Source organism: Pan troglodytes, chromosome 3, assembly GCF_028858775.2.
Source record: "Pan troglodytes isolate AG18354 chromosome 3, NHGRI_mPanTro3-v2.0_pri, whole genome shotgun sequence".
Lineage (NCBI taxonomy): Eukaryota > Metazoa > Chordata > Mammalia > Primates > Hominidae > Pan > Pan troglodytes.
Window position 1 is genome coordinate 140,770,911 of NC_072401.2, and position 26,474 is coordinate 140,797,384.

Consider the following 26,474-nt stretch of genomic DNA (forward strand, 5'->3'; position numbering starts at 1 on the left):
GTGAAAATAGTGATTACAGGGCAAGAGAGAAAAAGATCTTTGGATTTTGTGCTTGCATAAATTTTTGGAGAAGGGAGTTAAGCTGGGCTTTGGCATTACAGAGTACATTAGTGCATGAAGTAATTGTAGGATATTGGGCAGAGCCTATATTATGGTAAGACTTTGAAGTTTAATTTATAAATGAATTACAGTATTTGTTTATATAGCCTTTCATCACAAAAGCATAATAAGAGGAAAATTTTGTTATTGTTTCTTTGGTTTTGGCATTGGAGGAGAAATGGTATCAGGATTAAATGAGTTTGTTGTGAGGAGCCTGCTGCTGTATTAGAATCTTCAGATAGTAGGGCTCAGCCATATGTCATTTCATAAAGCTTTACAACCGATTCTGACACGAAGTCAGGGTTGATGATCACTATATATGATATTAAGAAATAGACCTGTTATAAAATTTAAAATATAAAATGTTAGAAGAGCTGGGCGCAGGGGTGCATGCCAGTTACTCAGGAGTCTGAGGCAGCAAGATTGGTTGAGCTCAGGAGTTCAAGGCTATAGTTTGTGATTATTGTGCCTGTGAATTGCTACTGCACTCCAGCCTGGGCACCATAGCGAGACTCCATCTCTTTAAAAAAATTTTTTGAAGGAAAATAATCGTAGTGTTAGAGTTGCTTTGTGTTTTTCAGAAAATTTAAAAATCAAGTTTAATTCTTGGTATGCTGGGAAGCTGATGTGGAAGAGAGAACAAGTCACATAACAGTGAGCTTAGCCAGCAATCAGCATTCATATCTAAATACAACTTTGCTCTCTATTTACAGGCAATATCCTGTTGACGAGACAAACTTAAGATTCTTAGTGAGAAATAGTTCTGAAAAGAATGTCAGTTGCCAATTCTGATAGTAAGAAGGGTGAGTGAAGAGGCTTAAATTCAGTGATAGTTCTCAGTGTAAATGTTAGGGTGTGGAAGGAATTTTATGCTGTGGTTGTATTCTTGACTTTTGGAAATTTCCCTGAAATGCCAGCTGTAGGCTTAAACATCTAAGTTGTTTTATGATACATGCTGTACAAACTTGTATTAAAGTTGTAACTTTAAGAACACTAGTCTAACTTGTTGCCTGTGGTTTTTTTCCTCCTAGATAAGATAGGAAATTATATTGTTCACTACTTAATATGGCATTAAAATAATCTCTTACACTTTTAACTTAATTAAAGCAATCTTTTCTTTCCTTGTTATTTAGAAGTAAAATAGCTTGTAATCCCATCGCTTTCGGAGGCCAATGTGGAAAATCTCTTGAAGTCAGGAGTTTGAGACCAGCCTGGGCAACATAGCAAGGCTCTGTCTCTGAAAAAATGAAAAAGTTACTTGGATGTGGTGGTGATGCAAACCTGTAGTCCTAGCTACTTGGGAGGCTGAGGTGGAGGACCGCTTGAGCCTAGGAGTTCAAGACTGCAATGAGCTATCATCATGCCACTGCACTCCAGCCTGGGTGACAGAATGAGACCTTGTCTGGGGGGGGAAAAAAGTAAAATAAAAATTGCAGTATAAGAATTAAATGATGGACAGGTTGATGTTTTTGTTATCTCACGGGCTCTACTGCACTTTCTTTGGTTAGTATAATATGAACAAATCTTCAGTTGAAATAATGTGAAATTTCTACTGAAACACCTTGGGGAAATAATATTATTTGAAGCCAGTATTATTTTTAATTTTAAAGATTCCATTTGATTTTATTACAGAGGAGATTATGTAAACATTCCTGAGTGGCATCTGTAAGAGTTGTTTTATCTGATTACATAAAAGGAGAAGTGAAAGTTTGCTTTTAAAAACAGTAGACCTAGGGAAAAAAAGCCTGGCCTTGGTTGGTTGTCTGCTTTTACACATGGTTGCTGTTCAAATTCAAAAACTTTTTTTTCCTCTCACAATAAAATGGCTTACACTTAAAATGTTACTCTATTTTTCAAAGAGAACTTGTTGGGTAGTACAAGATTACCTTTAATTATCAATGTTTGAGGACCAAGTTAGAATTTTTAAGAAGGGGAACATTAAGCAAAGCAGTATTTATTTAGTATCTATTTTGAGCCAGATTTTATGCTAGACTTTTTACATGTTAGCTGATATAAACTTTGTGACACTCCCTTAAGGAAATTGTAAGTATAGCCAATACTTAATGACTACATTGTTACAGTATATTTCTTTTTTTTTTTTTTTTTTTGAGACGGAGTTTCGCTCTTGTTGCCGAAGCTGGAGTGTAGTGGCCGGGTGATCTTGGCTCACTGCAACCTCCGCCTCCCTGGTTCAAGTGATTCTTCTGCCTCAGCCTCCCGAGTAGCTGGGGTTACAGGCATGTGCCACCATGCCTGGCTAATTTTGTATTTTTAGTAGAGACGGGGTTTCTCCATTGGCTGGCCTCTAACTCCCGACCTCAGGTGATCTGCCCGCCTCGGCCTACCAAAGTGCTGGCATTACAGGTGTGAGCCACCGCGCCCAGCCTGTTACAGTATATTTCTAAATGCTTTATATACAGGTAATTCCACTGTATCGGGACATGGAGATTCCTAAAAGTCGCTGCGCTTTGCAAAATCACGCAATAAAAACCACAGGGCTTATGGGGAAAATGAGTTTGACCACAACATTAAAAAACATTATTAGTGACAGATTAAAAACAAAGATAAGAACTTAAAATGGTAGTACTGTTTTACATATGTTAAATGGTTAACAAATACATAATACTATGATGTAAATATTGCACTTTACCTTGAAAAAGACAGTGCTTGCTTGCAGAAGTGGGCATCTGAAGGAGTACAGTTTGTAAATTATTGTGAAGTGGAGAAAGGCAGGTTATCTGAAATCTGATGGTAAGTTGTAACATCAGATGTAGATGGGTGTGGTTCATTGTGGCTCACAACATACAAGGGGATCTGAGGTAGTTGTTTGAGGTGTGTGTCTGGGTGCTGCTGTGCATGCCTATGAGACTTGTTTTGGCTAGGTGCTGTTTTCTGTGTTCATCTAGAGTTTCTAACAGATGAAATTCATAGAAGCAAACATGAAATTTAAAATGCTCAAAATGCCCCCCATCAATTGTGTTGGAGCCAATGTGTGTTTTCAAAACAAGCAATGTAACAAAATTTACCTGTACATGATTTAACTTAGAGTTGTAGAGATCATATATCCTATGTTTGAGTAGTTCTTAACTCTGAAGTATGGCTGTTTACTAAGAGCCCTGGTGTTGCATCTAATACCTGAGATAGTGCCACATTCTTTGCCATCTTAGGTTGCCACTGCCACTAAATGAAAACCAAGGAGACTTAAGCATCTTCCAACTGTTTCTTTGTTAGGGAAGCTTTTTTGTTGAGATGGAGTCTCGCTCTGTCACCAGGCTGGAGTGCAGTCGCATGATCTTGGCTTACTTCAACCTCTGCCTCCTGGGTTCAAACAATTCTCCTGCCTCAGCCTCCTGAATAGCTGGGATTACAGGCGTGTGCCACCATGCCCAGCAAATTTTTGTATTTTTAGTAGAAACGGGATTTCACCATGTTGGCCACGATGGTCTCAATCTCTTGACATTGTGATCCGCCTGCCTCGGCCTCCCAAAGTGCTGGGAATACAGGCATGAGCAACCACACCCGGCCTAGAGAAGCTTTTATTTTATTTTATTTTATTTTATTTTATTTTATTTTATTTTATTTTATTTTATTTTATTTTATTTTATTTTATTTTTTGATACGGAGTCTCGCTCTTTCACCCAGGCTGGAGTGCAGTGGCGCGATCCCGGCTCACTGCAAGCTCTGCCTCGGCCTAGGGAAGCTTTTGATAGAGGCTAATTCATTTTAAAGATTTCTGTGGGAGACCAAGTGACATTTTAAAACCCAGGAAATAGGCCAGGGACGATGGCTTACGCCTGTAATCTCAGTGCTTTGAGAGGCAGAGGTGGGAGGATCACTTGAGCCCAAGAGTTCCAGGCCAGCCTGGGCAATATGGCAAAACCCTATCTGTACAAAAATACAAAAATTAGCCAGGCGTGGTGGTACGTGCCTGTAATCCCCGCTACTTGGCAGGCTGAGGTGGGGGATTGCTTGAGCCTGGCAGGTGCAGGCTTCAGTGAGCAGTGTTCATGCCACTGCACTCCAGCCTGAGTGACAGAGTGAGACCGCGTCTCAAGAACAACAACAACAACAACAACAACGACTCGGCAAATCTGAGTAAAAGAGAAAAGCAGTACTTTTCTAAACTACCTCCCAAATTAGGTAGTGAGATACATATACAAGTGCATGCCAAATGGTAAAGCACGTGTATTATTAGTACTTGCTCTTTTGTAGATGTAGTCTATTTTAAACCTTAGCTTTTTCACTGAATTGATCTCATCTTTGGTTTATGTTATACTTACTCTGGGTCTTATATTCTGTTTGATGTTTTTATTTGCTTATTTTTTATTTTTATTTTTTACTTAAGAGTTTATATTTTCATTAGTTACCTTTATATTATACCTTTAAAAATCCTCTTAGTCTCTCTCTTTTTTTAAAAAAAAATTTAGGTTTCTTCTGTTTGGTTTATCAGCTTTAAATTAGAGCCATTTGGTTTCATTTTCTTACGTGTGAAGTCTTATTCCAGTTTCTTTTTTTTCTGTCTCTTTTCCTGTGATTTTTTGAAGTTATATTTACTTTGTGAGAGTATGTCATTTTACATACTATTCTTCCTCATCAATACCTTTGTTTTAAATTTAGTACTACAATATTGTTAAAGATTTACAGATCTTTTCTTGAAGTTCTCAATCACTTCTTGGTTGGATAAAGCTCATCATCTAGTAGATTCCTCAGGAATGCTTGTGAAACAATTTCTTAAATTTTTACATGTTTAAATTGTTTCCTATATCCTTGATATTTGAAGGACAGCTTGGCTGGATATAAAATATTTGATTCACATCTACCACCTGTTCTCTCTCTTCTATATGTATGACTTTTCTTTGATTCTTTTCACATCTATTTCTTTTTCATTTATGTGAAAGCATTCCTATTTTCTATCTCTTTAGATCATATCTGTTCTCTCTAGGGCATCTTTTGTAATTTAGTCTTCATTTAAGTTCAGTTTGTTCATGTTTTACAAGTTCCTGTTATTTGTCTACTCTGTTTAAAATTTTGAGTTTCTCATTTGAGGTGTTCTTTTATGTCTGCATTTGTTATTTAATTACTTTAAATTTGCGATGGATATGGTGCTATTACATCTTTTTTCTGTAAGCGTTTTTGGTGTATTTTTGTCTGCCCAAGTATTTTACTTTTTATTCCTTATAAGTAATTTGGTATGAATGCTGAGTCCTTTTTTCTGTTCAGGTTGTTTGTGCCAGATTTTATTGTACCAACAATATTGTTATCTTATTTTGTCTTATTTTGGTGATGGGGTTAGGGTGGCCTTCTCAGTCTCTTAGTTCAAGAGCACTCTGATTTGTTGCCACAGTGAAATGTAGTTTTAAAAATAAATTAACACCTCCCCCCACCCCCCGCCATAGTTCTGTCTTGTTTTAGTAGGCCATTTATGCTCTGGTCACTTCCTTTTTTTCCTTTATCATCAACCCTCCAAATGACACCTCCTTCTCTCCAGAAACTGTGCCTTGCTAAAACTGTTGCCTTTGATCTTACATACTTTCTAAGTGTATTATTTTTGACTTCCCAATAGCCATTGCTCTCACTGTCATGTATCAGATGTGCCAGTACTTTCTCTCAGATGGGGCCCTCTCCTGATGGTAAATCCTCAGTCATATTATATGTAATTCGGTTACCACTAGGACCCTGCTATATTGCTCTTCTGGACAGTTCCCATTGAAGCTTCTGGTCTTCAATGTTTATGCTCTTATACGTAAATTGGAGTTTTTAGTCATTTCATCTCCTTATAATGCTGTGGGGTCAGCTACGGATGATTTTATTTGCTCTTTTTCTTGGCCTATATGGTTTTTATGAGGATTTGTGGAGGGTGTAGAAATTAGAGGATGGTGGGCCGGGCGCGGTGGCTCACGCCTGTAATCCCAGCACTTTGGGCAGCCGAGGCGGGTAGATCACGAGGTCAAGAGTTCGAGACCAGCCTGGCCAACATGGTGAAACCCGTCTCTACTAAGAATACAAAAATTAGGTGGGCATGGTGGCACATGCCTGCAATCCCAGCTACTTGGAAGGCTGAGGCAGGAGAATCTCTTGAACCCGGGAGGCAGAGGTTGGAGTGAGCCCAGATCATGCCACTGCACTCCAGCCTGGGCGACAGAGCAAGACACTGTCTTGAAAAAACAACAAAACAAACCCAAATTAGAGGATGGCCATTAACCTATAGGGGACTTAATCCGTGTTTTTTATGTGCTATACTTGAAAATATTTGTGTTTGCTTTAAAATAATTTGCAGTTCAGGTTTTATATAATTGGATAATTGGTTATACTTCTGTTTTACCCCATTGTTCTCTCTTCAAACTCTCTTGGAAGTATTTGTCATGGAAATAACTCTGAGGTTATATTGTATAGCTGTCTGTCAATCATGTGTGTAATCCTTGTTTTGCAGATTTCTACTCTTATCAAGCAGGAATCCGAAATGCCACTTTAATGTTCTCTCTTCAAGTGACATAATTTCATGCTACAAAGTAAATGAAATATAAAATCTGGCACATTTTATGATACATTAACAAGAGTATAATATTCAGAAAGTGGATGGTGATTGTTGCACTCAATTTTGCTTGCTAGTAAGACCATATATGTAATTTTCACTTCTGTGTCCAAAACTTCCAAAGATAAAGACCAATGATGCCCTAATGCTTGTACTCCACAAAAATATTGGTGTAAAATTCCTTACAGATCTTTCTTGTCTTTTTTATTCTGAGACTGAGTATTTATTACCTTTATAATATTAAGATGCTTTTTGTGTGTGTGTGTGAAATACTAACACCAAAATTTTTTTTAATGGCTTATTTGGAAAAATAAAAATTTAGCAATTCCATTTTGGTTCCCCCGTTTGTTTTTTTGAAACCCTATTAGTTTTTTAAATATACGGTGCTTCTTTGGCAGCACATATACTAAAATTGGAACAATACAAAGAAGATTATTAGCATGGCCCTTGCACAAGGATGACATGTAAATTCATGAAATATTCCATGTTTTCTTAAATATAAAAAAATTAAGTAAAACATAGAAACATGGGAATAATATTATATCAACTTCATAGAGTGGTCTAAAATGTCAAAGGAGGCTGGGCATGGTGGCTCACACCTGTAATCCCAGCACTTTCGGAGGCTGAGGTGTGCTGATTGCCTGAGGTCAGGAGTTCAAGACCAGCCTGGCCAACACAGCGAAACTCCGTCTCTACGAAAAATACAAAAATTAGCCTGGTGTGGTGGCATGTGCCTGTAATCCCAGCTACTTGGGAGGCTGAAGTAAGAGAATTGCTTAAACCCGGAAAGTGGAGGTTGCAGTGAGCCAAGATCGCGCCACTGTACTCCAGCCTAGGCGACAGACCCCATCTCAAAAAAAACAAAAGGAACTTAAAACTTTCATATAAGTAACAGCTAAAAGAACAAAGCTGTTTAGCTTGAATAAAAGAAAACAGAATTCTTACAGAGCTATAATCCCTTATCCAGTTACAGGGCGATAGTTTGGATCAGTATATCTAAAAACATTTTTGTAGGCCGGGTGCTGTGGCTCACGCCTGTCATCCCAGCACTTTGGGAGGCCAAGGCTGGTGGACCAGCTGAGGTCAGGAGTTGGAGACCAGGCCAGGCTGGCCAACATGGTGAAACCCCGTCTCTACTGAAAATACAAAAATTAACCAGGCATGGTGGTGCATGCCTGTAATCCTAGCTGTTCAGGAGGCTGAGGCAGAACAGTCGTTTAAACCCGTGAGGCGGGGATTGCAGTGAGCCGAGATCATGCTACTGCACTCCAGCCTGGCTAAATTTTGTATTCTAGTAGAGATGGGTTTTCAACACGTTGGCCAGGCTGGTCTCGAACTCCTGACCTTGTGATCCACCCACCTTGGCCTCCCAAAGTGCTGGGATTACAGGCGTGAGCCACCGCACCCAGCCAAAAGTTGTATTTCTTTTATTTTATTTTTGCTTTATTTATTTATTTATTTTTTGAGACAGGCACTCGCTGTTGCCAACACTGCAGTGTAGTGACATGGTCATGGCTCACTGTAGCTTCAACCTCCCAGGCTCAAGCGATCCTCCCACCTCAGCCTCGTGGGCGGCTGGGATTACAGGTGTACACTACCATGCCTGGAGAATTGTGTATTTTTAGTAGAGATGGGTTTTGCCATGTTGCCAGGCTGGTCTTGAACTCCTGGGCTCAGGCAGTCTGCCCACCTTGGCCTCCCAAAGTGCTGAGATTGCAGGTGTGAGCCACCACACCCAGCCAAGTTCTCTTTCTTAATATTGTGGGTTTCAGATGCCATGATCTCATGATACGGTGTTTCAGCTCAGCTGTGGTGCTGATGCACTGTGCCTGGCGACTGAGAATGTCTCTTTCTGGGATTCCTCTTACCAACAGGTTCCTAAAGCTCTGTTTCTGTAAACATCTTTCTCTGTGTTTTTCAGATTGGATAAATTTTATTGCACACTGCTACTTTCCTGTTATCTGTTATCTTCTTTCTGCTCTTGAGTCCATACAGTGAGGTATTTTCTCCTTAAAAAAATTGTTTCAAAGTGTTCACTATTGCTTCCTTAAGCATTTTTATAGCACTGAATAGAAAGTCTTAGATATCTCTTTCATCTTTGCATTAGTATCTGTTTCTTTTCCCAGGCAAGTTGAGATTTTCCTCTTTGCATACTGTTTTATTAGACTCTGGATCTCACTTAAATCCTGTGGAAAATGTTGATAATTTTGTTTTAGTGATTTGGTTAGGTTCAAGCTTCAAGTCCCAACTCCTCTTTGGGATGTTGTTCTAATGTCAGTGTATTTTTCAACATCTTTGCAGTCCTATTTGGGTCTATTCCATGTATGTGCCACTTCATAGCCAGTCTGGTGCCTGAACAGAGTATCTGTTAGTTCGGTTTTCAAAGTCTTTAATATTGTGAGTAGGGTCATATTCTTGCATGTATAGGTTAGGGGGCAAACCTAGGGATTCATAAACAACTTTGTGGTGTTGCTTTTCCCAGTTCTTTCTCTGTGATCTTCCTGAATGTTTCCCCGGGTTTTTTATTTACTTATTTATTTATGTTTTGACACGGAGTCTCACTCTGTCGCCCAGGCTGGAGTGCAGTGGCATGATCTCGGCTCATTGCAACCTCCACCTCCTGGGTTCAAGCGATTCTCCTGCCTCTGCCTCCTGAGCCGCTGGGACTACAGGCGCATGCCACCACGCCTGGCTAATTTTTGTATTTTTAATAGAGACGGGGTTTCACCATGTTGGGCAGGCTGGTCTCGAACTCCTGACCTCAGGTGATCCGCCCGCCTCGGCCACCCAAAGTGTTGGGATTACAGGTGTGAGCCTCTGCGTCTGGCCTCCCTGGTGTTTTTTGAGACTGAGACTCATCATGTTGCCCAGGCTGATCTTGAACTCCTAGCTTCAAGCAGTCCTCCTGCCTGGGCCTCCCAAAGTGTTGAGGTTACTGGTGGGAGCCACCTCACCCAGCCACCTTCTTTTTATCCTCTGGCTAGAAAGCTGGGCCTTTAATAAGCTATTCTGTGCTGTGCACTTTTGTGACTGTGTCTGGCTAGAGATTTATTCATTTTTTTGATCTTCTCAAAGAACCAGCTTTTGATTTCACAAATTTCTTCTGTTTTTCTTATTTTTTCGTATTTTTTCTTTTGCCAAAGCCAAATATTTCTAATTTTTTTCTATTTAATCGACTCTGTTTTTATTATTTGCTTCTGCTTATGTTGGGTTAAATTTGCTCTTGTTTTTTCTGATTTCTTAAGGTGACTTCTATTAAACATTTCCATTTTAAAAATAGTTTCCATTTCTTCATTGAGATTTTCTGTTTCTTCTTAAAAAAAAATTTATAGCCTTTTACTTATTTTTTTGTGGAGATGGGTCTCACTGTGTTTCCCATACTAGTTTCAAACTCCTGTCCTCAAGTGATCCTCCTGCCTCAGACTCCAGAAGCACTGGGATTACAAACTTGAGCCACAGTGCCTGGCCCTTATTTGTTTTTTTTTTTGAAACGGGGTCTCGCTTTGTTGCCCAGGCTGGAGTGCAGTGGTGAAATCTCTGCCCACTGCAAGCTCCGCCTCCCGGATTCATGCCATTCTCCTGCCTCAGCCTCCCGAGTAGCTGGGACTACAGGCGCCCGCCACCACGCCTGGCTAATTTTTTTTTTTTTTTTTTGTATTTTTAGTAGAGATGGGGTTTCACTGTGTTAGCCAGGATGGTCTCGATCTCCTGACCTCATGATCTGCCTGCCTCAGCCTCCCGAAGTGCTGGGATTACAGGTGTGAGCCACCATGCCTGGCCCCCTCCTTTGTTTTTTTGTTGCCTTTGTGTTTTGCTTTAAATCCTTTAGTGTTACGTAATAGTAACTTGTTTTCAAGTCTCAGCTACTTACGTCATTGTTATTAATATTTCTGACTCTTTTTTTATTGATTTCTTTCTCCTGTAGGTCATGGGTTAGTTTCCTGCTTGGAATTTATAGTAATTTTCCTCCCATAATTTTGTATAGTATGGATCCTAGGATATTTAATATCTGGATCCTCTTGCCTTTCTTAATAGAGTTTTGTTTTGGCAGACAATTTGCTTGTTTATCAGCTTGTTCTTTTTGAGGCTTGTTTTTAAGTTTTAATAAAGATGGGTTGATATGGTTTGGCTGTGTCCCCACCCAAATCTTATCTTGAATTCCCAGGCGTTGTGGGAGGGACCTGGTAGGAGGTAATTGAATCGTGGGGAGGGTCTTTCCTGTGCTGTTCTCATGATAGTGAATGAGTTTCATGAGATCTGATAGTTTTAAAAAGGGGAGTTTCCCTGCACAAGCTCTCTTCTCTTGTTTGCTGCTATATAAGGCATGCCTTTCACCTTCTGCCATGATTGTGAGGCTTCTCCAGCCTCATGGAACTGTAAGTCCAATAAACCTCTTTGTTTTGTAAATTGCCCAGTCTCAGGTATGTCTTTATCAGCAGCACGAAAATGGACTAATACATGGGTCTAGATTAATCTTATTCCTAAGGTGTGAGCTTTCTGGATCTCTGCTGAATTCTGAAGTCTTTAACGTAGTCTCTTAACTTGATACTTGGAATTCAAATGTCTGCCAGCCATGCATGAGCACCAGTAGTTGTTGGGCTCATGCTACTTGGTAATTGTTCTTTGCCCAGCTTTCATAGACCTTTGCTGTGTACCTGTTCAGCTTACTCTGTGTGTGTGTGTGTGTGTATGTGTGTGTGTGTGTGTATTTTTTATTTTTGAGACGGAGTCTTGCCCTGTTGCCCAGGCTGGAGTGCAATAGGGCAATTTTGGCTCACTGCAACCTCCATCTCCTGGGTTCAAGCGATTCTTGTGCCTTAGCCTCCCGAGTAGCTGGGATTACAGGCATGCACCACCATGCTTGGCTAATTTTCCTATTTTTAGTAGAGATGGGTTTCACCATGTTGGCTAGGTTGGTCTCGAACTCCTGACCTCAAGTGACCCGCCCACCTTGTCCTCCCAAAGAGCTGGGATTGCAGGCATAAGCCACCGCTCCCAGCCTCAGCTTAGTATTTGACGGAGGATGGAGGATTCCTGTGGCAGATTTCTTTTTCTTTTCTTTTCTTTTTTCTTTTTTTTTGAGATACAGTTTTGCTCTTGTCACCCAGGCTGGACAGTGCAGTGGTGTGATCTTGGCTCACTGTCACCTCCAGCTCCTGGGTTCAAGCGATTCTCCTGCCTCAGCCTCCTGAGGAGCTGGAATTACAGGCGCCTGCCACCATGCCCAGTTAATTGTTGTATTTTTAGTAGAGATGTGGTTTCACTATGTTGGCCAGGCTGGTCTCGAACTCCTGACCTCAGGTGATGCACCTTGGCCTTGGCCTCCCAAAGGTCTAGGATTACAGGCACGTGCCACTATGTCTGGCTAATTTTTGTATTTTTAGTAGAGATGGGGTTTTGCCATGTTGGCCAGACTGGTTTTGAACTCCTGACCTCAAGTGATCTGCCCTCCTCAGCCTCCCAAAGTGCTGGGATTACAGGCGTGAGCCACCGTGTCCAACTCCTGTGGCAGATTTCTGAAGCCTCTTCTATATATAGTTCTCTGTAGCACCCTGCCCCATAAATTCCAGGTGTCCCAGCAGTTTCTAATTCTCATATCTACTCAGGTCAGTGAGACTGCTAAGCTCTGTTTAGGTCCCCCACCCACACCCCTACACCTCTTACACCTATTCTGCAGTCTGGAAGATGCTTCTAGAGAGAAATAGGGATTTTTCTTGGGATTTACCCTGCTTCTCTTCTGAAACGGTAGTCCTGTATTGGCTTTTGTCCAGCAGCTGAAAACAGCTATTTTATGTTTACTTTCCAGTTTTATAGTTGGCAGGGACCTCATCTAGTGTCAGTTATTCTTATACATTTGGGAGCAGAAGTCTCAGAGTGTATGGTGCCAGAATTTAGCACATGTGACTTTATTATCTATTAGAACAATTCAGTCTCTTGTTTTTTGAGACAGGTCTTGCTGTTGCCCAGGCTATAGTGCAGCAGCCTTGTCCTCCCAGATTCAAGCAATCCTCCCACCTCAGCCTCCCCAGTAGCTGAGACTACAGGTATGTACCACCAGGCCCAGCTAATTTTTGTATTTTTTGTAGAGACAGGGTTTCACCATGTTTCCCAGGGTTGTCTGGAACTCCTGCTCAAGCAGTCTGTCCACCTCCACCTCCCAAAGTGCTGCAGTTACAGGCATGAGTCCAGCCCAGTTTGTTTTAATTATATCCTGGTTTGCTTCTTTGCTTCATTGTTTCTATAGCAGAGTGTTAAAATTTTAAATGTTAATTCCTGTTGAAAAACAATAGCCTGCATTATTCTTGTAGTATTTTTGAAACTACTATGTTAGATTTTGAACTAACATATGCAGGTGTTATAGGTAGGAGGACAAATAGATACTCTGGCATTCCTTGCATAGCAAGGGAAATCCTTATTCACAGTTTTGAAATTTCAAGAACTCCCCAAACACAAGAGTTTCAGATGAGGGAATGTAGACCTGTATTTCTGTTTAATGCAATGATTCTTCTGTGGAGAACTGAAAATGTCTGTCTACTGTGTCACTTTATAAAACCTGTTTTAAGTGAATTGAATGTAAAACATATGTTGAAAGTATACCGTATGTAGTATTTTGCATTTCACTTTCCGTAAATAAAAGCAAAGTAAGTTCCCTAAAAAGTTAGTTTAGGGCCGGGCGCAGTGGCTCACGCCTGTAATCCCAGCACTTCAGGAGGCCGAGGCAGGGGGATCACCAGAGGTTGGAGTTCAAGACCAGCCTGGCCAACATCCAAATTGGATATTTTTTGTTACTTTTTCCTTTCTATTCTCCTTTGTAATAAGTGACCTATTATAGAAGTAGTGCATTTCCTGAAAAAAATTGAGATCTATTTACTTAAATGCATGTTGGTTCTTGTTGAGGAGAAATGAATTAGTAGTAGTTATTTGGAGGGGCCTGCCATTCTGGATTATTTTTACAGCTCACATTGACAGGAGATAATTGAATTAATGGCATTGAATATAATTTCAATAAGGACATAGCTGAATTTCATTAATTGAGAACATAATCATTAGGATCTAAAACTTAGTTACTATTCTAAGTATGATGAAGTAAAAAGCTAAGTGCTGTAATGTAAACATATCTCATTCAAAGAGAGGGGGTTTAGTTTTTAATTTTCCTGTCAGTTATTTGGAGGGGATTATCTAGTTTAATTTTGTGTGTTCACTTCTCACTTTATTTTGGGCATTTTTATTGTCCATTTGATTATAAGACTGGGTAAGCAATGTAACAGTTGAATTTGTTGATTAGAAGATCTTTTAAAAGATAAAAATTTTGGGTTTAATAAGCTTTAACATTTAATAAAATTTCTGTAGGTGATGGAAAGAGCTTTTAACCAGGAGTCAGAGAGCCTAAATTATAGTCTTAAATTTTGCCACTAGTTAGGTATGTAATCTGGGGTAAGTTACTTGTTTTCTAAATTTTACCTCTACAATAAGGATTAAACCTTTTGTGCTTATAGGATTATCATGCTGATTAAATGTTACCGAGGAGTCTCTTTGAAAAACATACGATAAACAAATAAAGGTGTTTCCAGTCACACCACCAAAAATACCAATTGGAATCCTGAATATTTTAAAAATCAGCTATGTAAAATAAAGTTACATTGTGCATGTCAAGTAAGAATATCAATTTTATTTATTTTTTAAGAGACAGTGTTTTGTTCTGTCGCTCAGGTTGGAGTGCAGTGTTACCATCACGGCTCACTGCAGCCTTGGACTCCTGGGCTCAAGCCGTCCTCCCACCTCAGGTTCATGAGTAGCAGGGAGTACAGGCATGCCACCATGCCCAGCTAATTTTTAATTTTTTTGTAGAGACAGTGGGTCTCAAACTCCTGCCTCAAGTGATCCTCTCACCTCAGTCTCCCAAAGTATTGGGATTACAGGTGTGAGCCACTATGCCCAGCCGTTGTCTGTTTTTATATGCTAGTTTGAATTATATTTGTATAGGTTCACATTAGTATTGTAGAATAGTAAACTATTCCATAAGTTTTGGGTGAAAACTTTCGTGTTAAAATCAGAATGTTTAATAGCAGTTGTGTCTGCAATGAGATTATGGGTTGATTTTCTTTTTTCATTTTTTTAAAGCTTTCTACAATGGCCATTACTTGTGTTAGCAGTTTTATGTTTTTTTGTAAAATGTTCTAGGCACTAGGTTAGGGAAGTAGTTACAATGGTTAGGTGTTATGGTTCTGTATCTGGATTGTCTGGGTTCAGATTCTTTTTCCATCACTTAATAGCAGTGTGACCTTGGCCAAATTATATAACCTCCTGGACCTCAGTTATCTCGTGTAAAATGAAGATAGTAAGACTACCTGCTTCATATCATTAAGATTAAATAAATTTTCCCTGTAAAGCACTTAGCACAGTGCCTGGGACTCAGTAAATGCTCATTAAATATTAGCTGTTATTATTGTTAAGTGTTTTACATGTCTTTTTCTCATGATTGCTCTCCATGATTTAAGGATTCTTTTTGATACTCAGCAAAGTACTACATAAGATTATAGAATTAAAGTCTAGAGTCACTGTTTGAAACCAGAGCCTTTGATTCCAAAGGCGGCCCTTTTCACAACTTCGTTAATTCCTCAAAGTAAATTTTTCCGTTCATAGTGTTTCTGTTATATAAAAATTACCTTGGAATGTAATGCTAGGATTATTACACAGTGATGATACTTTATCAATTCTATATTTTTAACAGATGAGACCTAGATTTCCTTTTATATCATATTTACTGTATTAGTTTTGGTAATTTAAGCCTTTGGCATAAAGGCCATTAATACAAAGTCAATTAAAATAGATTTTTACTTAGTCTTATTTAGTTAAAAGAGACTATAAGTTAGTACTTTTAGTTTAGGTATGTCATTAATTTTGAGTGTCCTTTTTATCGTTTTAATTTTTTTTAACCAGTTACTAATAAATATTTTTTCCTTTTTTTGAAACAGAGTCTCTCTCTGTCTTGCCCAGGCTGGGGTGCAGTGGTGTGACCATAGTTCACTGCAGCCTCAACCTCCTAGGCTCAAGGAATCCTCCTGCCTCAGCCTCCTGAGTAGTTGGGCCTAAAGGCACACACCACCATGCCCGGCTAATTTTTTGATTTTTTTGTAAGACAAGGTCTCACTATGTTATGCAGGCTGGTCTTGAACTCCTAGGCTCAAGCAATCCTCCTGCCTTGGCCTTCCAAAGTGTTGCAATTATAGACATGAGCCACCGTGCCAGGCCAGTAAATCTTTGTTTGTTTGTTTGTTTGAGACAGAGTCTCGCTCTGTCACCCAGGCTGGAGTACAGTGGTGCAGTTTCTGCTCACCACAACCTCCGCTTCCCGGGTTCAAGTGATTCTCATGCCTCAGCCTCCCAAGTAGCTGGGACTACAGGCTGCGCCACCACGCCCAGCTAATTTTTAAAATATTTTTAGTAGAAACGGGGTTTCGCCATGTTGGCCAGGTTGGTCTCGAACTCTTGACCTTAGGTGATCTGCCCACCTTGGCCCCCCAAAGTGCTGGAATTACAGGCGTGAGCCACTGCGCCCAGCCTGACCAGTAAATCTTATTCTCATTCTTTTTCCTATCTTATGGCGAATATACATTTCTGTGTGTGTACACCTAGGTTGGAAGGATTGGATCAGATAGTATGTGTATTTGTTTTCGTTTTGTTTTGTTTTGTTTTTTGTTTGAGACAGCTCTGTTGCCCAGGCTGGAGTGCAGTGGCACAGTCTCAGCTCACTGTAACCTCTGCCTCCCGGATTTAAGCGATTCTCCTGCCTCTGCCTCCCTAGTAGCTAGAATTACAGGCATGCACCACCACACCCCGCTAATTTTGTATTTTTAGTAGAGACAGGGTTTTGCCATGTTGGCTAGGCTGGTCTTGAACTCCTGACCTCAGGTGATCCACCCGTCTCAGCCTCCCAAAGTTCCAGGATTACAGGTGTTCTAGAAGCTTTTTCATTTTAACTTACACATTTAGATCTGCAGTGTTTTTAGATGTTTTTTATTATGAAGAAAGGTCACTGTAGTTCCACTAATTATATTTTTCTACATTATCTTTTCTCTCTCTTTCATTGAGGTGGTTTCTGTTGCTATGTCTGTCTTCTAGCCCACTGATTTTTTTTTTCTTCTTCTGAAGTGTCATAAAATCTGCTTTACTCTTATCTGGGAAAGGTTCCATTTTAAAAAAATTGAAATTAAAATTTTATTTTATTAGTTTTTTCAGATGAAGTCTCGCTCTGTTGCCCATGCTGGAGTGCAGTGGCACGATCTTGGCTAACTGCAATCTCCACCTCCGAGGTTCAAGCAGTTCTCCTGCTTCAGCCTCCCAAGTAGCTGGGATTACAGGTGTCCTCCACCACGCCTGGCTAACTTTTGTATTTTCAGTAGAGACGGAGGTTTCACCATGTTGTCCAGACTGGTTTTGAACTCCTCACCTCAAGTGATCTGCCTGCTGTGGCCTTCCAAAGTGCTGGGATTACAGGCGTGAGCCACCGCACCTGGCTGGTTTCATGTTAAATTCTGTATTTTCTTTTTTCCTTTTCCTTTTCTTTGTTTTTCTTTTTCTTTCTTTCTTTTTTTTTTTTTTTTTGAGATGGAGTCTCACTCTGTCACCAGGCTGGAGTGCAGTGGCGTGATCTCGGCTCACTGTAACCTCCACCCCCCGGGTTCAAGTGATTCTCCTGCCTCAGCCTCCCGAGTAGCTGGGACTACAGGCGCGTGCCACCACACCCAGCTAATTTTTGTAATATTAGTAGAGATGGGGTTTAACCATGTTGGCCAGGATGGTCTCGATCTCTTGATCTCGTGATCCGCTTGCCTCAGCCTCCCAGAGTGTTGGGATTACAGGCGTGAGCCACTGTGCCTGGCCTTCTTTTTTTTTTTTCCTCAGACAGAGTCTTGCTCTGTTGTCCAGGCTGGAGTGCAGTGGTACGATCTTGACTCAACTCACTGAAACCTCCACCTCCCAGGTTCAAGCAAATATCCTGCCTCAGCCTCCCAAGTAGCTGGGATTATAGGTATGTGCCACCATGCCTGGCTAATTTTTTTTTTTTTTTTTTTTTTGTATTTTTAGTAGAGACAAGGTTTTGCCATGTTGGCTGGGCTGGTCTCAAACTCCTGGTCTCAAGTGATCTGCCCATCTTGGCCTTCCAAAGTAAATGCTGGGATTACAGGCATGAGCCACTGTGCCCAGCCTTAATACTGTATTTTCATCTTTACAAATTCTATTTGTTTTTTTCGAATATATTTCATTTTCCTCTTCATTTGTTTATCCATTGCTTAAATTTTGAGCACATTTATAATAGTTGTTTTAACTTCTTTATCGTAATTCCATCACGTTTTTAATTTCTCCTGGTTATGGATCATGTTTTCCTGCTCTTAAGTGTCTAGATATTTTCTATTGGATGTTATATATTATAGGTTTTATATTATTTTACTAAATTTAACTGTCTTTAAAGAGTGGTATTGGACTTTGTTGTGGTGCACAGTGAAGATGCTCGTTTGTCAACCTGATTTTTTTTGAGGGTTTGTTAGGGTGGGTCTAAAGTAATACTCTAGGGCTAGTGTATGTCTACTCTTAAGGAATGACCTTTTTGCAGTATTTACTGAATTCTACAGCTGTTCGTTGACACTCCATTCTGGCAAGTTGGAACTCTTACTACCATGTGGGCTGTGAGAATTGTTAAACTTAATGCGTCCTCATCATTCTTTGTCTGGCCTTGTTATGTTTCACCCTACATATGCAAAACTTAGTACTCAACAGTTTTCAACAACAGACACATGGGGATCTTCTGTGGATTTTTGGATCTCTTTCTCAGGGTAGTTTCATCTCTTGCAGAGTGCCTCAGCCTCATTGAACATCAGTCTTTGTTAACTCTGTGGACTCCTGTAGTTCGCTTGGGATCCTTCTTCCTGTGCTGTGAGCTAGGAAGTGCCTCCAGGAGTAAAGTGATGACATTTCTAGAGCTCATCATGTTTGTTTCCCGTTCTCGTGGTTCACAGTCTTGCGCCACCTGTTAGCACCACCTGTTGAACCTGTTATTTCATATATTTTGTCCAGTTTTCTTTATGATGAAAGAAAAAGTTCAGCTTCACCTACTCCATCATGCCAAAAGTGAAAGTCACCTAACTACATTTTTATAAATGTAAAATTTCAGAAAGCTGAAGGTTTTATGAACAGTGACACTTAACCCTCTTCCTTATAGGTATGAATTTTCATAAACAGCAAGAAATCAAGAATATTCCTTTTAATTATGTTAGTCTTTACATCATAGCTTCCTTTAGTGCTTTCTTATAAGAAAAACAAGCTACTTTTAGGCTTTCTGCTAAGTAAATGGGAACACTAAATTTAGTTACTTAGTCTTACTATGTTTCTTTGGCTACATGTGATGAATGATAGCTCTCAAGTAACTGCTTCTGCTTTCTCCTCCTCTTATCCCTGAAATCACTGTGCCTGCTGAATGCATAGTTGATTGTGGGAGACAAAGAAAATATTCAACCAGTTAGGAAGCTATTGCCAAGAAACTGGGTCTGATAGGACCTACCAGAGGACAGAAGTATAAGGGAAGGAGAAGCACCAAAGATGATTAGATTTTTTTTGCATAATCATCTGGTTGATTGAGTTGAAGGGGGGGATCAACTCTATCTTCAGGATGGTGAAGACTTGGTGCAGAATACATTTTGGGCAAGAAAATCAGTTGTATTTGGATATATTAGGTTTCAGATGCAAAACAACAGCATTGGAAGGCTGAGGCAGGAGGATTGCTCGAGCCTATGATTGAGCCACTGTACTCCAGTCTGGGCCACAGAGTGAGATCCTGTCTCAAAGCAACAACAAAGTGGAGATGATGGGTATATAGTTGGTTGTAAAACAACTCTAGTTTGCTGTAGTGTGAACTTAATTGATTTCTTCATGCTAAAATGTGAAATTTTACATTTTTATTTTTCTGTTTCTACACATTTTCTACCATGATTTTTGTCATCACTTGCATTAACTTCTTTCCCAGATTTTAAATGTATTGCCTCAAAAATTATGAGCAAAATGTTTAAAATTTATATCAATGTATCCTGGCACGAATTGTATCTTTTAGAGCATTTTTTTTTCTGTAACAAATATAATGCTTTAAAAATAAATTTTCATGTGAAAGCATATATTGATGTCTAAAAGTCAGCTAGCACTAAAAGATTTATGATGAAAGAAATAATGTTCCCTATTTTCTCCCATCCCCTTGCTTTCCCCCTCCAGAATCAAGCAACTTCAGCCCTTTATTTTGTCTGGTATTTGCCTTCTTGTTGCTTAGTAATACATCACTATTTCTTCTTGATACATAGCTTTTAAATATTTGTTGACCTCTGGTTTTTGAAAATGAGGACTCAGAACTTACTCATTCACACATTTGCCCACTTTCATCTTCCTCATTCCTCAACATAATTATATCACAAGTTTTTTTTTCTTCTTTCTTTCTTTTTTTTTTTTTGAGACAGAGTCTGGCCCTGTTGCCCAGGCTGTAGTGCAGTGGCATCATCTTGGCTCACTGCAGCCTCCGCCTCCCAGCTTCCAGTGATTCTCCTGCCTCAGCCTCCCAAGTAGCTGGGATTACAGGCGCCTGCATGCCATCATGCCCGGCTAATTTTTTTTTTTGTATTTTTAGTAGAGAAAGAGTTTCACCATGTTGGCCAGGCTGGTCTCGAACTCTTGACCTTAAGTGATCCACTCACCTTAGCCTCCCAAAGTGCTGGGATTACAAGCATGAGCTACCACGCCCGGCCATATCACAAGTTTTTTATAAACTAGTACAGAATGTTTACATTTTTATAACTATGCATATATTGTTCAGTATTGAGCCAAATTTGTACTATATCCAAGTCTTATACAAGCTTTTGTTTTTTCTGGAGTTAATACCTATTATTTAGGCAGTTGCCTGGTTTTCTGTAGACCTATTGCTCGTTTCCTGCAAATGTGCCTGTATTTCTGTCATGAGCTTATGATTAACATTTTCCATGTTAGCAAGCACACTAGTTCAATTTTTGCTCTTGCTGGAAACCTATTCCATAGTAGCTTTTGACTCTGCTCCACTCTGGAGTGGCTGTTCTCTAGTTCTTTTTTCTGTATTATATTCCTTATTTACTAAGTCCTAGAGTGCTTCTTTTTTTGAGATACAGTCTCACACTGTCATCCAGGCTGGAGTGCAGTAGCGCAATCTCGGCTCACTACAACCTCTGCCTCTCGGGTTCAAACGATTCTCCTGCCTCAGCCTCCCGAGCAGCTAGGATTACAGGCGCCCGCCACCATGCCCAGCTAATTTTTGTATTTTTAGTAGAAATGGGGTTTCACCATGTTGGCCTGGCTGGTCTCGAACTTCTGACCTCGTGATCTGCCCGCCTCGGCCTCCAAAAGTGCTGGGATTACAGATGTGAGCCACCACGCCTGGCCCTTGATAGTGCCTTTTTAAAAATTTATCTTAATTTCTTTTAATGGCTTCCTAAGGAAGAATACATGGACACAAAAGTTTAGCTTTTTGCAAAGCTTTAAAATGTCATTTTGCTCTTATACATTCTTGGTATTTTGGTTTGTATGGTTTTTTTTTTTTTTTTTTTTTTTTTTTTTGAGACGGAGTCTCACTCTGTTGCCCAGGCTGGAGTGTGGTGGTGCGATCTCTGCTCACTGCAACCTCTGCCTGCTGGGTTCAAATGATTCTCCTGCCTCAGTCTCCTGAGTAGCTGGGATTACAGGTGGCGCCAGCAGGCCTGGCTAATTTTTGTATTTTTAGTGGAGACAGGGTTTCACCATGTTGGCCAGGCTGGTCTCAAACTGCTGACCTCAGATGATCCACCCACCTTGGCCTACCAAAGTGCTGGGATTACAAGCATGAGCCACCGTGCCTGGCCTCTTATATAGTCTTAATGTATGGGAGCAAAATGACATTTTGCGAGATTGGTTCCAGGATCTCCCTTGGGTACCAAAATCCAGGGATGCTCAAGTCCTTGATATACAATGGCATAGTATTTGCATATAACCTATGCACATCCTCTTGTATACTGTAAATTATCTCTAGGTTATTTATAATACCTAATACAATGTAAATACTGTGTAAATAGTTGTTATACTGTATTGCTTAGACATTAATTACAAGAAAAAAGTGTAAGTTTGTATAGATGCAGTTTTTTTTTTTCCTAATACTTTCTATCTGTAGTTAGCAGAATCTACGCATGTAGAACCCATGGATATGGGGCCTGACTGTACTTGATTGATGACTCGGCTGGTACAGAATTATAAGTTGAAACTTAATTTTCACTCTGACTTTTGAAGGCCGTATATTTGTCTTCTAGATTTCAATAGTATTTCATTTTTACTTTCAAATAAGAGTGCACTGCTATTCTGATTATAGATCTTTTTTATGTGACTTGTTTTTTTCCCCTCTCTGGAAGTTTTTAAGGACCTTTTTTTTTATTTTCAGGCTTTGAGATTTCACTATGATATGTTACAGTCTGGGTATTTTTTCCGTGTATTTTGCATGGACTTTTTTTGGCCCTTTCAGCTTGAAAGCTTCAGTAAAAAGAAAACGTTCTTCAGTAAAAAGAAAATGTTCTTTAGAAAACTAGCTGGGCATAGTGGCTCATGCCTGTTATCCCAGCCCCTGGGGAGGCTGAGGTGGGAGGATTGCTTGAGTGAGTCCTGAGATCGCTTGAGAATCTTGGAGTTTGAGACCAGCCTAGGCAACATAGTGAGTCCCTGTCTCTACAAAAAATAGAAATATTAGCCAGGTATGGTGGCATGTGCCTGTAGTCCCAGCTACTTGGGAGGCTGAGATAGAAGTCTTCCTTGGGCCCAGGTGGATAAGGTTGCTGTGAGCTGTGATCACGCCACTGTGCCCTGCCTGGGTGACAGAGTGAGTCTCAGTCTTAAAAAAAAAAAAATAAAAGAAATTCTATACCATTTGTTTTTCTGTTCTCTTTCTGCATCACTCAGTTGTTGGACTTTACTAATCTATATTTTGTTCCTTTGTCTTTCTTTTACTTCCTGTATTTGAACCTTTTGTATTTTTTATTGGCATTTTACCAAGATTTAGAAGCATATGGAAATAGCATTCTGTTGTATTTAACAGAGTAGAGAAATTTAGCGTTGAATTTAAAGTTGTTTGTATTCCTTGCTAAACTTAAATTTTTCTTTTTTGTTTTGACAGAGGTGTTATGAACATAAACAGTATAGAAATGGATTGAAATTCTGTAAACAAATACTTTCTAATCCCAAATTTGCAGAGCATGGAGGTAAGTGCAAGTAGATAAAGCTTTACTGCATACCTGTCTGGCCTCTCTTACTGGATTGTATTCTTCCCAGCTGCCTTAACTGTTTTCCAGAGAGAACAGACCCTCTCATCTTTGACTTCTGTGAGAAAGTGAAATTTGATACTGAATTTTGAATTTAATATCAAGAAAATGATAACACATTTTACTTGAGTTCTGATTTATTCTTAGTTTGAATATTACCTCTGTAGGAAAAGAGAAATAATAGGATAGAATGCTAAAATTTACTTTAGAACTTTAGTTGAGCTGTATAAATTGTATGCTTTATAATCTTATTCAGAAAGTGACCATTTGGTCCTTTGCTCATAAACTATCATATTTTTCATTTATGTTTTTCAGTTTCTCAAGACCAAGTCATGTTTAAGACATGATTTGTATATTGTAATGTTCTGAAAGTTTATAGGCTTTTGCTTGTGTGAAGGTAGATTATTGGATGGTGAGATATTTGTAGAGCAAGGGGAGAGTGTGTGGCTAAACTTGAGAGGAGGCAAAGGAAAAATAAGTTTTGGCAGGTCTGATTTGTACAGTTAAGAAACGTGGCTGTTCAGTAACTATTGATAATGTACTCTTAGTATTGAATAGAAGGGGGAGAGTAATAATTCTCCATTAGATTCCTTGCCTTTTTTTTGGCCTATCTTTATAATAATGCTCACTTTCTTTCACTGTGTTTCACTTTATACTTTCTTTTACTGTAATTGTTTGGAGATGGAAAACAATGTAGATAAAAGTATCTAAATTTATCTCTCTGCTGGGTGCTGGGGCTCACTCCTATGATCCCAACCCTTTGGGAGACTGAGGCAGGAGGATTGCTTGAGGCCAGAAATTCAAGATCAGCCTGGGCAACATAGCGGGACCTTGTCTTTATTATGACAAAACATATATTTAAAAAAACAAGTAAACAGAAATAAATTTATCTCTTTTTCCATATTAAAAATTATTTTTGCTGACCAGCTGAGCATTATGTTGTTTGATATTCATTTCTAAAGTAGGCATACTCATAATGTGTTCAATACAGAAAAGTATCAGATTTCATTATTTCTGAAATGCAGTTTTCCCTACATCATTTCACTGTTTTTTCTTCTTGTTTTTTGAGATAGAGTTTCATTGTGTTGTCCAGGCTGGAGTGCAGTGGCGCAATCTCAGCTCACTACAGCTTCCACCTCCTGGGTTCAAGCGACTCCCCTACCTCAGCCTCTCAAGTCGCTGGGATTACAGGCGTGTGCCACCATGCCAGGCTAATTTTTGTATTTTTAGTAGAGATGAGGTCTCACCATGTTGGCCAGGCTGGTCTCAAACTCCTGACCTCAGGTGATCCACCCACCTCGGCCTCCCAAAGTGCTGGAATTACAGTGAGCCACTGCGCCCAGCCTATTTCACTGTTTCTAAAATGTGATTCTCCAGCTCCCTACCCTGCCACTGTAACATACCTGAATTCAGGTTGCATATAAATTGTCATAATTTCATTGAAAGTTTTTTTTTTTGAGACGGAGTCTCACTCTGTTGCCCAGGCTGGAGTGCAATGGGGCAATTTTGGCTCACTGCAACCTCTGCCTCCTGGGTTCAAGCAATTCTTGTGCCTCAGCCTCCCAACTAGCTGGCATTACAGGTGCCCCCTACCACACCTGGCTATTTTTGTATTTTTAGTAGAGATGGGGGTTCACCATGTTGGCCAGGCTGGTCTGGAACTCCTGACCTCAAGTGATCTACCCACCTTGGCCTCCTGAAGTCTTGAGATTACAGGTGTGAGGCACCGCGCCTGGCCGAAAGTATTTTTAAACGGTACATGTTGATTCTTCCTCAGGATTATATCTTTAATCCTTATCATTTGTGCCTAATTAATTTCTCTCTAAAGTCTAAATTCTGGTCTAAAAGAGAAATCAATCAAATAAATTAAAAAGTTAGGCAAATAATGTTTTCACTTCCTTTAGGCTTCATAGGATACATATAAAATTAGAATTTAGTTTTCCTCTTCTGAAAACTTAATATTTCTTTTAACTCTCTTTTAATCTTTTGGTTGCTAATGATAGATTTCTGACATCTTTTTCTTGTATATTTAATAGTAATCTCAAATAATTTTAAAATAAATTTAGGAAAATAAAAAATGTAGGAAATTTATGTGTATTTTTTAAATCACTGATGAGTTTAACCCGTATATAACCTAGGTTCACAGAAATAAAGTATATTTTGAAGATAAAGTTTTTATATTTTAATGAAGTAGATATGTAAGGTTATCCCATGGAATTCCCCTGAAGAATGAATTACTAGATTATCTTTCTAGTCAAATAGCATGCATTTTGTATCTTTTATCTTAAAAAAAAGGAGAGTCTCTTTCCAATAATAGAGTCTGGAAATCTGTGTTTACTTGGATTGCCACTTTTAAAAATGTTTTAAATCTGCAAGAAAGTGGAAAGTATCTTAGTAATCTCCTTGACATTTTTAATTCTTAAAGCAGTGTAGCATTTGTTTTTGAGATTATGGTTCTGTTGTTATTTATTTTTAATATTTAATTTTTAAAAATGTTCCTTTTCTTCTTTGTTTTTGAAAATAGAAACCCTGGCTATGAAAGGATTAACATTGAACTGTTTGGGGAAAAAGGAAGAAGCTTATGAATTGGTTCGTAGAGGTTTGAGAAATGACTTGAAGAGTCATGTGTGTATCCTTTTTGAGATATATTTAAGGTTTGAGTGGGGTGTTTTGAGCTAAGGCAGCAATTTGAGAGTCAAAGTTTTAGATCTCTCTTATTGTGCTATTACAGAGGAAATTATTTTTTAAATAGGGTAACAGCAACTGCCTTCATTCAGGGAACATTTTTATATACCTACATGTTTTAACATTCTCTTATTTCACAGATAAATGGAACTTGCCTTTAAAAATATCTGTGAAAGCTTTTCTCACTCTTAAAAAGGGGGCATTGCTAGGGTCTGAATATTTGTGTGGCAGTCCCCTACCCCATTTGTTGAAAACTAATCACCAATGTGATAGTGGTAGGTGGTGGGTCTCAAAAAGAGAAAGGATATAAAATAAGGAATATTAGAGCGGCATTATAATACCCTGGTTTAGAGCACAAGCTTTTGGAGTATAGGCTTAGAATGTGCCTCACTTAGGTTCAAAACCCATTTCAGCTTCTTTCTGTGTGATCTTAGGGCTCAGTTTCTTCATGTGTAAAATGGGGATAATCATACCCACCTCACTGTGTTGGTTTAAAGACTTAATGATGAGATATATAACATAGCCCCTGATAATGCTAAGTACCATATTGGATAAATAGTTTATTAAGGAAGAGTAAGAGCAAATAGAAATGTCTGAGGGAGGATAGAGAAAAAATTGTGGGTTGCTATTTTTAAGATAGACTTGAGCAAATATTTCTATACCAACTTTGTGGGCTGACACAATTTTAAGTGCTGAAACAATTAGCAATTTTTCAGATGTTTACCAGGCCCTTGGCTTAGTACAGACAAAGAAAAGATAACAGATTTTGCTCTCAAAGAACTTACAGTCTGGTGAAGGAAGATACTGATTAGAAA

The 26,474-nt window shown here is 39.3% G+C and overlaps 1 protein-coding gene and 1 non-coding gene across 7 annotated transcripts in view; both read left to right on the forward strand.

Annotated features, from left to right (window-relative positions):
- Positions 1-26,474, forward strand: part of NAA15 (N-alpha-acetyltransferase 15, NatA auxiliary subunit) — an 88,553-nt gene that overhangs the window by 9,689 nt on the left and 52,390 nt on the right. For 4 of the 6 annotated variants that reach the window (XM_001138279.6, XM_016952232.3, XM_009448306.5 and 1 more), the window contains exons 2-3: positions 22,830-22,914; positions 25,499-25,603. In XM_001138279.6, coding sequence (XP_001138279.1) covers positions 22,830-22,914; positions 25,499-25,603 — 190 coding nt within the window. Of the gene's footprint in view, positions 1-12,581; positions 12,676-22,829; positions 22,915-25,498; positions 25,604-26,474 lie in introns of all 6 variants that reach the window. The other 2 variants (XM_063809040.1, XM_063809041.1) reach the window with 1 other exon arrangement.
- LOC112209018 (U6 spliceosomal RNA) lies at positions 7,015-7,123 on the forward strand. The gene has a single exon (XR_002943706.1). It is a non-coding gene; the product is annotated as a U6 spliceosomal RNA (small nuclear RNA).